Genomic DNA, 13,951 nt, shown 5'->3' on the forward strand with positions numbered 1-13,951 from the left:
TTGTGGTTCGACAGAGTAATTCCTTCTGATTGTTTTTGTTTTTATTTAATCGGTGAATTTGAATGCATATTACTGACTGTTCATCTGACTCAGGTTTTGGTTTGGTTTAAATGTTTCCAATTTTGATGTTTCAGCATTATATTTTTACTAATAAATCCAGAAATCATTCAATGCCCTGGAGAGTGGCTCTGTTGTGGAAATGTTGAAAGATTTAGATTTGATGGTGTGTGTGTGTGTTTGTTTTTGTTTGTGTGTTTGTTTTTGTTTGTGTCAGTCAGTCAGTCTGTCTGTCTGTATGTCTCGATCATAATTTATTTTACCATTTCAGCTTTTGTCATCAAATTTTCAAAAAACCTTTATTGTGAGAATATGGAGAAAAACAATTAAGAATTGGATGAAAATGTGAAAGGGCAAAGTCACAGAGAATATAAATTAAAATAACCTTTATCAGCAGTGCAGCAGCGCGTCAAGCGCGAGACATCCCGTTTTTAGCTAATCTGGAATTGGAATTACAGATAAGGTCTTGTCATCGTGCACTGTTCCTTCAAAAATCTTCTTTTCCAGACCAACCAGTCAGAATGCTACCAAATTTGGGTTACAACATTAGGACAGGGCCCAGGATAAGCTACAGGTCCAGTGGTCCTATTTCTAGCTCACCTGGAATGTAGTTCTGGGGAGCTTATGGGATGACCTGTCGTCCGACCTTCCGTCCGTCCATCCATAAATACTTGCAACTTCTCTGAAGCTACACATACTGTTTTGATGAAACTTTACTACAACGTTCATCACCGTGTATCAACAAAGTTTGTTCATGGCATTCAAATAATTGGGTCTATGGGGGTTTCCCCCCAAAAATATGTATTTGCTTTCTTCTCAGAAACGACACACACAATTTCGATGAAACTTCACAACAACCTTCATCACTCGTGATGTAACAAAGTTTGTACGCACCATCAAAAAAAATTGAGGTCTTAGGTGATGTATGTTGTGTTGACCCCCAAAATATGCATTTGCTTTCTTCTCTAACATCACACACACAATTTCGATGAAACTTGAGCACAACCTTCATCATCCTTGCTGTGCCAAAGATTGTTCACGACATTAAAAAAAAATCGGGGTCTAATTGGGTTTACAGGGGGTTTCCCCCCAAAATATGTATTTGCTTTCTTCTCCCAAACTTCACCCACAATTTAAATGAAACTTGACCATAATCTTCATGACTCGTGATGTACCAAATTTTGTTCAGGCCATAACATTTTTACCATTTGAGCTTTTGTCATCAAATCTTCAACAAACTATTTATTATGAGATTATGGAGAAAACAAATTATTAAAATGTATAAATATTTTTTTTTAACTGTCGGTTTAGTCAAGCTTACTTCTCGAGTATAAAGCGGATGCTGACTCACTTTGTATTTTGAGAAGCTTTCTAATTCCTCTTGTTTCCCATCTATGGAACCATCTTCCAGAGGCTCTTTTTTTTTTCTCTCACTCTTCCCTCCATGACTTCAAGCAAGCAATACACCATCACCTGTCTTTCCCAATTCTGATCCATGGTCTTTATTACCCCCATTAACCCTTCCCAACTCAACCCTCTTACTTGTATATTAACATAGTTTCCTTCCCTCTCCTCTTTTTCTGTTTGTTCATTCCCCTTTTTTCTCATTGCCTTGCTCTTCCCTGAAAAGAAAAGAAAAAAAAAACCTTTTGTGTATGTTTAAGCTGAACGTGTCAATTTTCCCCTTCACCTCTTCCTCTAACGTGGGGTTGATCTTCATCTGAGTGATTCCAATAATAGAGGAACGTTAAACACATATTGTACTTCCGGGGCAACGACGCACGTGGTTCAACGATCCAAGATATCGGGATCAGGTTCGTGTCTAAGAGAGGGTCGGGGAGACCGGGAGGAGGAACCGAACGGGGTTTTACTTCGTCAGTCCGTGTGAGAGTCATGGACAACAGATACCTCCCGATCTGCACCCACGATCCGAGCTCCTCGGACTCCAAGTCGGGCTCTGATGGAGGGAGCAGAGTGGGTCTTGGAGGGGATGCTGGGATCTACGGGTTCAGGATCCTGAACGTTCAGAACCTTCGGAATGGAGAGGACGGGACGGAGCCGGAATCAGGTAACACGATCATGTTGAACAGATTATTTTTTCTTCGACCTCTTCTACTTCTTCTTTCTCTTTCTTCTTCCACAAGGCTGAGGGGAAGCATGTATTATATTGTGGCTGTGATGCTGATGTAGTGACTGTAGTGCCCTCTGCTGGTTAGTCCAGGAATTTGTAAATTTTTTACAAAGTGTCGGCGATAGCTCGCCTACTCTTCGCGAAGGACACCATGAGATCTTTAATATCCACCACCGCATGCTGGCAGACAGGACAGCCGTTTAACGTCCATCAGAAGGACCGCACACACATCCAGGGCTCTCCACACTGTCTCGTATACCAAGATGCTGAAAATAAAAGGAGGTGTGTGAAAAACGTAAAGGCAAAAAATAATACTCCGACTACTTTTACACCACCACTGACTGGTGGCAAGGTCATCGTCCGCTTGATTTATTACATTTATTTTTTTTTTCGCAATTTTACGTCTTTATTGGCTTATCTGTAATTTACATCCCAGACAAGGTATTGTCATCGCGCTCCATCCATCCGTCTCCTTTTTCGACTTCTCCGGCCCAACCGCTGAGTCGATCCGGCTGAACCTCCACAGCAACGTTCCTCTCCTGACTGGTCGCAGGAATTGGAAAGCTCGTTCTGGTCACATGACTTTAAGCAGATAAAAATGGCCAGCTTAGTAAATTTCTTCAAAAATCTTCGTCTTTCGACCCACCAGTCAGAATGCCACCGAATTTGGGTTAAACATTAGGACAGGGTCCTGATGTTAAATTGCGGAGGCCATGCCAATCACCTTCCCAGAAGTGTCATAATGGCGGTCCTGCAAATTGCTTCCAAAATCTTCTCCTCATTTACCAGTCAGAATGCTACCAAATTTGGGTTACAACATTAGGCCAGGATAGGGATGTGAAATTGCCAAAGTCATTCCGATCACCTGACCGAAAGTGTGTCAAAATGGCTGACTTCGTCGATTTATGTGAAAAATTGACCAGAGTCGCAGGGCCAGGCTGAATGGCGGAGCTGAGCTGTTCAGGGAGCTGAAGCGTAAAACTGTACGTGCATTAAGGGTGGACAAGGAGGCCTATTTGCGAGGAATCTGTGAGGGGGTAGAGCATCACCTGTGGTCAAGTGATTCTCGTCCCGCTTACAGGGGAATTTGTGCATTGCGTTCCTCCAAGCCCATCCCTCGGTGTACTGCAGTTAGAGCAAAGGGTGGTGGGCTCTTGACAGAGGAGTCTGTTGTGAAGGCCCGCTGGGCCGGTTACTTTGAGCGGTTGTACCAGCCTGACCCACCAGATGTCGAGTTGGATGTCAAGGGTGTCACAATCAATATTGCTGACCCTCCAATCAACTGTGGTTCACCTTTGTGGAAACACAGGCTGTGCTGAAATGGGTAAAGCTCCAGGGATCTGTGGCATCCATGCTGAACTTCTCAAGGTTGTTGGAAATGCTGTAGTCGTGTCATTGCATGCAGTTCTGTGCTCTGCCTGGAACACAGGCATCATCCCAACTGACTGGATGAGGGGCCTTGTTGTCCCACTGTGGAAAGGGAAGGGTGATCGCCAAGACTGCAACAACTACCGAGGGGTGAGGCTGCTCTCAGTGCCGGGCAAGGTCTTTGTTCGGATGATTCTTCACAGGGTTCGCCACCATCCGCTTGAGCACCAGCGTCCAGAGAATCAGACTTTACACCAAAGAGGTCAACGATTGACCGTATCCTTGCTCTTCAGGTCCTCACCAAATGCAGACGAGAGTTTCAGCATTTGCTGCTTGCACCCTATGTTGATCTCTGCAAAAGCGTTTGATTCAGTGAATCGTGATGCCCTCTGGAGGATTCTTGGTCTTCGTGAGGTGCCACCTAAACTGATCGATCTGATGTCTGAACTCTACTCTGGTCCTGAGAGTGCTGTGAGATGTGGTGGTACCATCTCTGACTTTTTTCCAGTTGTTACTGGAGTTCGTCAGGGGTGTGTACTGGCCCCCATACTTTTTAGCACTTGCATGGACTGGATTCTAGGGAAGATATCAGAGAGATCGAGCTGTGCTGCATCGTTTGGGAATGTCAAGATCTCTGACCTTGATTTCGCAGATGATGCAGTCATCTTTGCAGAGACTCTAAATATCCTTTCGGGGATCCTCGTGGTGCTGAATGAGGAGTCGCAGCCGCTGGGATTACGTGTTTCCTGGGTCAAAACTAAGATCCAGGCTTTCAATGACATCTTGGATGCTGCTGTCCTGTCTGTGTCTGTTTGTGGTGAGGATGTTTTACATGTTTTGGATGACCATGACTTTTGACTATTTTCACCAGATTTTATTCGTATTTAAATGGGTGACGCGTGCGTGCGTGCGTGCGTGCGTGCGTGCCTGCGTGTTAGTTATTGCTCTTACAGCAGGTTTTGTTTTTCTGCAGAATCTAATATCGTGGTGGTGAAAGTGGAACCTGTAGCTACAAATGGATCTCCTTCACAAGGTAAGAATCCAAGATAATATTATTCAACTTGTAGGGAACGATACTTGATGATGGGAATTTTGTTAAGAGTAGTCATTGAGTTTGGATTCCAAATTATGTTATATTTTGTTCTTGTTTACTACGTTTTACTTGACTTGTAGAGATTGTGATTTTACATTTCAAAAACGTTCCTCTTCTGTCCAAAAAATCTAAATTATATTTCAGAAAATAAATTCTGTTTCATTGTATCAATGGAGAAAGAAGCATTTATTTTGTGTGCTTGCATTGAAAAAAAAAAATACAATTTTCCTCAAATCCTCCGCAGTGCCTTTGGCCGGTAGATTTGCCATGCGGAAATGTGGCGAATAGTAAAATGTAGTAGAATGAAAAATCTTGTACTACAGTATAGTGAAAATGATCTTTTTGTGGATGAAAAAAAAAATCAAATAGAACAATGAAACATCTTTTTGTGGACGTTTGGATTCTCTTCCTTGTGGACGTTTGGATCGGCAGTTCTTTCCTCCTTCCAGTTCATCAAAGCAAAGTTTTCCTGACCAGATCAATCATGTCTTTGTTCCTCTTCTTCTTCACAATAATTATTTTTCAAACCGGTCTCACTATTCATTGCTTCGTCCATCAACTCTCCTCCTGTACAGCCCACAGCATGACTTTCCTCCATGCCTTTTATTATTCAACCCTGCAACACAACTTTCCCACATGCCTTCATAAATCATTCTTCCCATCCCTCCCATGAGGTTTGTCTCCGTATATCCAGATTTGGACACCACATCCAACCCTACGGAAAACCGGGCGTAGTGGCGTGCGCCTGTAATCCGGCTACTCGGAGGATCGCTTGAGGACGGGTGCTCTGCATTGGGCCGCACTATGAGAGGGTGTAGGGCAGCCCGGAGTCATGGCGAAACCCAATCCATATCCCTGTGTCATAAGAGGTGACCAGGGTTGCGTCAGGAAGGGCATCCGGCGTAAAACCTATGCCAAATCAGTATGCAGATCATAACGGATGATCCGCTGTGGCGACCCCTAACAGGAGCAGCCGAAAGACGAACAACAACATCCAACCCTACGGAGAGTGGAGAGAGGCCATACACATTTACATGGAGAGAAATGGGATCCTCCCCCTACCCTGACCCTCTGTGACTATGAACTTTTTTCTTTTTTTTTACTGCCGAAAACGTTCCCCTGCCCACCCTGAGTGCAACCAATAGTTTTCAACTCGTTCCGTCCGTTCTGCAGTTCAGGAGTGCATGGAAGTCAAAAACAAACAAACAAACAATGAAATGAAGACACTTGTCAAATTATATATTCACTCACCACCATGAAAAACCGAACACGAGGTTGTTATTGTTATTGATGCATTATATTTATGTTATATCATGGGACACAGGTGAGGTGCACACCTCTGGCAGAGATGTTGGTTAGGGTTAGGGTTGGTCAAGTGTGTCAAAATGGCGGTCCCGCAAATTGCTTCCAAAATCTTCTCCTGATTCACCAGTCAGAATGCTACCAAATTTGGGTTACAACATTAAGCCAGGATGGAGCAAAGGAGGTGAGAGCAAAAATAGGATCACCATTATTTTAGAAAGGATCCAGAGAAGAATTGGGAAACTATAGACCTGTTAGTTTGACTTCAGTTGTGGGGAAGGTGTTGGAGACATTAATTAAAGACCAGATGAGGAACCATTTATCCAATCGATATGGGAGGTAAGCAGGCCAATTCACCAGAACCTGAGCGCAGGGCATCACCATCAGAATAAACAGAGCAAGTTCCAATGGTGAACAAAGTTCTAGGACTCTGACATGTCCATTTGATTGTGACCGAAGCCCATCATGCTGCATTGTGGCGAATGTTTTTGAATAGGGATCCAACGTGAAATTAACAATCTCAATACCGGGTATGTCCACCTCCCGCAGCAACCGCTGCATTATGTAGGCTTACATTGACGATATGAGCATTCAAATTTGAGCCTGGCGAATTGCATTCCATGCCCGAATCGGCTCCCGTTCCAGCTCATCGAAGGTCTGTGACTGTCTTGGGAAGGTTCAAATGTGGCGATCAATGATATCTCAGACAGGACAAAGTATTATGATGTAAATATAACACTTTGTCCTGTCTTAGGAAGGCAAACCTTGAGGGTATAAGGAGAGAGTTGGGTGATGTAGATTGGGAGAAGCTAACAATAGGACAATCAGCATCAGTAAAATGGGAAACCTTCAAGGAGCAAATTTGTAGAGTGCAGAGTAAGTACATTCCAATGAGGTGTAAAACTAGAAGTATAAAGAGACCAGGGTGTTTGAGCAGGGAGATGAGGAACGCCATTAAGGAGAAGCAGAAGGCATTCATGAGGTATAAAACAACAGAACTGGAGTTAGATTTATATCACCATCAGAGTAAACAGAGGCAAATTAAGAAAATAATTTGGCAAGCCAAAAGAGAGGATGCGAAGGACATGACGAAGAATATTAAACATAATACCAAGGCTTTCTTTAAGTATATCAGGGAAAAGAACAGGTTAGGACCAGTGTGGGCCCATTGAGAAATAGCACCAGGAGAGTGGTTCGTGATGAAAGTAAGATGGCAGGCTTATTAAACAGGTATTTTGCTTCAACTTTTACACACAAACAGTCAGGAGAATTGCCAATAGCTGAGAGTATTTAGCAAGGAGGTGAGAAAGGGCTTTCACAGAAGATCCAGGTTGGAGTGGAGGAAGTAAAGGAACAGCTCGGTAATCTAAGACAATGGTTCTCAACCTGGGGGTCGTGATCCCCCAGGGGGTCGCGAGATTGTTTTCGGGGGTCGCTGGAAGGTTGTCAAAACAAATAAACAAACAAATATATAATAAAGAAATTCAAAATATTTTTTGAAAATGATTTTTCAATTAAATCTCCCATACCAATGTTATAATGTAGTCATTATGAAACAGATTTGAGCAGCAAGTGAAATTAGTAGTGTGTGTGAGTGAGTGTGTGTGTGAGAGAGAGCGCAGCACAGTGGCGGGTGCTGAAAGTCAATGTTGGCGCGAGCTAACTACTGCAAGGTGGCTGAATATGGATCGGTGGCTTGTCAAAAAACGTCTGCAAGCTCAAGATGCGGACCAAGATGACACATGTGAAGGTGGGCCAACTGTTACAAGTCCAACTGAAAAACGTAAGACAGATTTGGCAGATTTGGCCTCCAACAAGCATTGGAAATATCAGACCGACTTCCTGCAGTACGGATTCACATGCCTAGCCAAAAATGAAGTGGAATATCCACAGTGTATTCTGTGTTCAGAAGTGCTTGCTCACGAAAGCTTGAAACCAGTGAAATCGAAGACATTTACAAACCAAACACCCATCCTCCATTGACAAACCATTAGATTTTGTTCGTCGAAAGGAGGGAGAACTATAGAGCCAAAAGACGACTGTACATGAGCACTCTACAATCCTTGTCAAAGCCCTGTTGGCTTCATATGAAGTGGCATACCTGGTTGCTCAATCCAAATAGCCCCATACTATTGCAGGGAGCCTGATCCACCCAGCAGCGATTGCAATGACCAGAGCTATGCATGGTGAAAAAATAGCTAGCACACTTGAGACTATTCCACTGTCTAATGACACAATGGCGAGGCGCATTGGTGAAATGGCCAACGACATTAAAGAGCAGCTCATTGACTGAGTGAAGAAAAGTGGAAGATTTTCCCTCCAAATTGACGAAACAACGGATGTTTCCAGTGATGCACAGTTACTTGTTTTTGCAAGATACAGCTACGAGGGGAAAATGTACGAGGATATGTTGTTTTGCTCGACACTTGAAGGAACTTGCACTGGTCGTGACATTTTTAACAAACTGGACAGTAAAATGCACGAGGAGGGGCTAAGTTGGGAAAATTGCATATCTGTGTGTACAGATGGAGTTGGCGCCATGCAGGGTACAAGAAGAGGACTGAAAGCTAAAGTTTGGGAAGTGGCGCCGCATGTCAAATTCACTCATTGCATTATTCACAGAGAGGCCCTCGCCAGCAAGAACCTCGAGCCACAACTCCGCAATGTTCTCCAAACAGCAATTAAAGTGGTGAACTTCATAAAATCCCGTCCGGTTAATACCAGACTGTTTGCCACACTCTGCCAGGAAATGGGATTGGAACACGAATCTCTACTATTACACACAGAGGTCAGATGGCTATCATGGGGGGAAAGTTTTAACCAGACTGTTTGAACTGCGTGAGCAGGCTCGCATTTTCCTCTCCGTGACGTCACTGCAGTGTTTCAAGTGTGAGTTGGGAGGGGGGTCGCGAACCCCAACTTAAATTTTTGGGGGGGGTCGCGGCTCCAAAAGGTTGAGAACCACTGATCTAAGAGAAGATGAGGCTCCGGGTCCAGATAATATGAAACCAAGAGTAGTGAGGGAAGGGGCTGAGCAGGTAAGTGAGATGTTAACGGATATTTTCAATAGCTCACTGGAGTCAGGACAGGTACCGGAGGATTGGAGAGTAGCAAATGTAACACCATTATTTTAGAAAGGATCCAGAGAAGAATTGGGAAAGTATAGACCTGTTAGTTTGACTTCAGTTGTGTGGAAGGTGTTGGAGACATTAATTAAAGACCAGCTGAGGAACCATTTAAATAAATACAAACTAATTAAAGGTAGTCAGCATGGGTTTACCAAAGGTAGTTCCTGTTTTACAAATCTTTTAAAGTTCTATGAAGCAGTGTCTGATTGGGTGGATGAGGGAAAGGCAGTGGACATAGTATATCTAGACTTTAAGAAGTCATTTGATAAGGTACCACATCGGAGGTTGTTAGCCAAAGTGAGGGCTTGTGGTGTGGCTGGTCAGGTTGCTAATTGGATTGCAAACTGGTTTCATGATGGGAAGCAAAGAGTGACTGAGTGGAAGGATGTCTTGCTGGGAGGATGTAAGTAGCAGGGTACCTCAGGAATAAGTACTCGGACCAATACTATTCATTATTTACATCAATGATTTGGATAGTGGGGTGAAGAGTAAGCTTTCCAAATTTGCGGATGACACAAAGCTTGGGGGTAAGGTGGATAGCAGAGGGGGTGGTGATCAGATTCAGAAAAGTATTGATACTTGTATGAATTGGGTAAAAGATTGGCAGATGTAATTTAACCTGAGCAAGTGTAAGCTGTTGGGGAAGGGAAAGAACAATGAAAATGGAGATTACAGGATGCAAGGGGTAATTTTGGAGCGTGTCACACAGGAGAAGGATCTGGGGGTGGTAATAGATATGGGAGGTAACAGGCAGCACAGTGCCAGACAGCTATAGGGAAAGCAAATAGGGTTTTAGGTTGTATTCGGAGGGGGATCATTTATATATCAAAAGAGATGGTGTTAACATTGTACAGGAATTTAGTGAGGGCCACATCTAGAATATTGTGTGCAGTTTTGGTCACCACAACTCAGGAAGGACATAGATGGCATAGAGAGGGTTCAGCGCAGGGCTACTAGATTGATTCCGGACCAAGCTCGACTCAGCTATGAGGAGCGGATGAAGGAGAAAGGGCTTTATTCACCAGAAAGGAGGCTGTTACGAGGAGATATGATAGAGATGTTTAAGATAATGAAAGGTATCGATAAAATAAGAGCAGATGAATTATTAAACAGAGGAGACAGTGATAGAACCAGGGGCTATAGCCTGAGAGTTAAGACGGTCGTAAGGCAGGAGACTTTTTCTCAGAGAGTAGTGAATGCATGGAACGGCCTCCCTGGAAAGGTCGTGGCAGCAGAAACAGTAGATAAGTTAAAATTAGAATTTGATAGGTACCTGGAAGTTATGGAGAGATGGGTATAGGGATGTTGGCAGGATTTTTAGGTAGCTTGATTACACTGAACAACAAATTTCAAAAAATTTTTTTTTACTGGAGATGTGTAAAGTGATTAAGACTAATTTGGGTACGCTGATTTCAAAAATCATAACCGTTTTGCTGTATCACGTCAGGATTTTCAGGAACAGAAATATTCCCATTGCCTAGAAGTCAGGATTTCAATGAAATTTACATATGTCTTTAACATGTCTATTTCGTACAATTGTTGTTAACTTGTGTTATATTTCTTTCTTTCAGATAAAGATGAGTAGGCGTTCCTGTACCAATCATCCTGACAACTTCTGTTATGTCTGTGGTCGGTATACCAAAAAAGATCAACAGCGAAGTATATCTACAGCAGTGAAAATGAAGGCCGCCTACTTTCACTACTTCGGGTGTAAGGTGGGGACAAAGAACAGAGCTGGGCACCACACATCTGCTGCACAAGCTGTCACACAACCTTGACTCAGTGGTTGGTGGGCAAGCGCGCGAGCATGCCATTTGCGGTGCCCATGATATGCCGTGGAGCCGCAGAATCATCATGATGATTGTTATTTCTGCTGCACAAGCATCGCCGGCTTCAACAAGAAGAATAAAGGTCACATCAAGTACGCTGACTGCGTCTCTGCTCGTAAACCTGTGCCTCATGATGACGAGAACCCCGTTCCAACACCTCCAGCTGATCAGAACATAGCTGTAAGCAGTGGTGAAGAGGATGGTGATGATGAACCTTTTGAACCCGACACTCAAGAATCACACCTTCTGAACCAGGGAGACTTAAATGATCTTGTAAGAGATCTCTCGCTGTCAAAGGCGAAGGCAGAGCTGCTTGGATCAAGGCTGCAGCAGTGGAATCTACTTGAACCTAACACCAAGATATCCTTGTTCAGAGCACGTCACAGAAACATGGCTGAGTTCTTTGAGATGGAAGACACGATGACATTCTGCAGTGACATCAACGGTCTGTTGAAAGAACTTGGGTGTGATCACGATCCTGCAGACTGGCGCCTCTTCATCGACTCGGGGAAGAACAGCTTGAAGGCTGTTTTGCTCCACAATGGCAAAGAGAAACCATCAGTCCCACTGGCTCACGCGTTCGGCATGACAGAGACCTATGAGACCATGCGGCAGCTGCTTGATTCCATCAAGTACAATGACTTCAACTGGCACATCTGCGGAGACTTGAAAGTGGTGGCGCTGTTGTTAGGGCTGCAGTCAGGCTACACGAAATACATGTGCTTCCTTTGTCTCTGGGATAGCAGAAACGACAAGAATCACTGGACGAAGAAACATTGGGAAGAGCGAAAAGAGCATGTACCTGGTCGACACAACGTGAAGCATGTCGCCCTTGTCGACCCAGCCAAGGTTTTCCTTCCACCACTCCACATAAAGCTCGGCTTGATGAAAAGTTTTGTACGGGCAATGGATCTGAATGGGCGTGGGTTTTTATACCTCAAGGAAAAAGTTTGGCAACACCTTGTCGGAGGCCAAGATCAAGGCTGGTGTCTTTGTTGGACCGCAAATCCGACAGATTATGAAGGACGAAACTTTTCCGACAACTCTAAACCCCAAAGAGCTGGCAGCGTGGAGGAGCTTCAAAGCTGTGACGGACAACTTCTTGGGGAACGAGCGTGCGGACAACTATGAAGAAATAGTGCAGCAGCTGCTGGAGTCCTTCAGGAAACTTGGCTCCAGGATGTCCCTGAAAATCCATTTCCTACACCAGCACCTGAACTTCTTCCCTGACAACTTGGGAGCAGTCTCGGACGAGCACGGCGAGCGATTCCACCAAGAGATTTCACTCATGGAGACACGTTACCAAGGGCGGCACAACCCGAACATGATGGGCGATTTCTGCTGGTTCCTGCATCGTGAAACTGACACAGAGCAGCACAAACGCAAAGCCAAATGCCTAAAGCATTTTTAATTACATTCTAGTGGAGTTTTTCTGTAATTTCTATAATTTTGAAGCATTCATGATGAAATAAATGAATAAATGAATTTTTGTAAATTTCATTGAAATCCTGACTTCTAGGCAATGGGAATATTTCTGTTACTGAAAATCCTGACGTGATACAGCAAAACGGTTATGATTTTTGAAATCAGCGTACCCAAATTAGTCTAAATCACTTTACACATCTCCAGTAAAAAATTTTTGTTGTTCAGTGTTATTGATGGGTGATTGTGTGTATGTGTACAAAGTGCTGTTGGTGGGGGTCTCGTCAAGGGGTGTTGTGTGGCTGATGTATGTTTTTAACCAAGCCCATGCCCCCTCCCTTGAGGAAAAAAAAATGCAAAACCTACAAAAACTTTAAAAAAACAAAAAGAAATTAATGCATAAATAAATATACAAAAACACTTTTATTCAAATAATAATAAATTTAGCATTTTATTCTTTGGATCTTGTGTTGCTGTGGCACAGGCATTATGGGCTGAATGGCTTCCACTTGTGTCTGATTTCCTTGTAAATGAGAATGTTCTTTGGCGTGAATGAAGATAATTCCTGGACCATGTTGTTGAAGGGTCATCAATACATGTTTGTGGAAGGTCTCATTAATGTGTTGATCTGCCATCATATTGTCATAGTTACTAATCACGTTGGTGCGAAAGGTTTCAGCAATACCACCCCAAATCATGACACTTCCACGTTCAAACCTGCAGCTTCCTGTACACAGACTGGGGGCACATCACTCATTGCGTCTTCTGTGGACACGTTAATGGCCATCATTCCTTTCATGGAGAAACCTGGATTTTTGCTGAACATCACACTTTTCCATTGCCTCTGTGTCTATTGAACCTACTAATTTGAGTACTGCAAGCACGGATTCCTGCATCACAGAGATGCCTCAAGATGGTGCTGACACTTGTCCTGCAAGGTCGAGGGAGTGTGTTTGCAGTACTCATGCCCAATAAAGAACCCAATAAAGCCTGGAACATGAATGATTGTGCTTCACACAGCAGTCCCACAATGACTTCCCTCCCAAAATAAAATAAACTATGAGGAGGGAATATGAATTTATGTTTACTTTCATGCATTTATGAAGAGCCTTGTTGAATCACAAGGATGTGTGGTATCATGGAGAACAACTTCAGGTGCATCTAACACTTGGCAACTCAAGATATCAGATCATTTGTTCCCCATCCTTGTGATGAGCAAACAGAATCTGGAACCGATTATAATTTTTCTCTCCATATTGGTCTGGGATTGGAGTATGTCTTTTTAATCCTGAAAAATCCAACAACAGTCTCACCTTGTCGTGCTGGAAGAATTGTCAAGCAAACCCACCTCTCTACCTCCACGGTCAGGCAGAGGAGGAGGTTGAGTCTCTTGAACTTCAAGGCCTTACCATCAGGCATAACCTCTCCAGGGTTGACCTAATAGCAAAGATGACTTAAAAAGCTCATCGCAGATCTCACCTCTACAGATGAACAGGTGCCTTCAATGTCATTCTGTAAAAATCAGTACTTTTCACACTCGACTATCTTTTGTCTGCATCTCAGAGTACTGCTCTCCTCTCGGCTGGTGCCCAACATAACATATTTGTCTCAAGAATTAAAT

The 13,951-nt window shown here is 43.6% G+C and overlaps 1 protein-coding gene across 8 annotated transcripts in view; it reads left to right on the forward strand.

Moving 5' to 3' along the window:
- The first annotated feature begins 1,587 nt into the window (after positions 1-1,587).
- LOC147009933 (uncharacterized) overlaps positions 1,588-13,951 on the forward strand; it is a 115,832-nt gene continuing 103,468 nt past the window's right edge. The window contains exons 1-3 of one of the 8 annotated variants that reach the window (XM_085863236.1): positions 1,588-2,125; positions 4,530-4,589; positions 7,537-7,701. In XM_085863236.1, coding sequence (XP_085719362.1) covers positions 1,951-2,125; positions 4,530-4,589; positions 7,537-7,701 — 400 coding nt within the window. In that variant the 5' untranslated portion in view covers positions 1,588-1,950. The remainder of the gene's footprint in view (positions 2,126-4,529; positions 4,590-7,536; positions 7,702-13,951) is intronic. The other 7 variants (XM_085863247.1, XM_085863249.1, XM_085863245.1 and 4 more) reach the window with 7 other exon arrangements.

This window comes from Eptatretus burgeri, chromosome 17 (genome assembly GCF_056783735.1).
Source record: "Eptatretus burgeri isolate ZD-2024b chromosome 17, Ebu_testis_v1, whole genome shotgun sequence".
Taxonomy (NCBI): domain Eukaryota; kingdom Metazoa; phylum Chordata; class Myxini; order Myxiniformes; family Myxinidae; genus Eptatretus; species Eptatretus burgeri.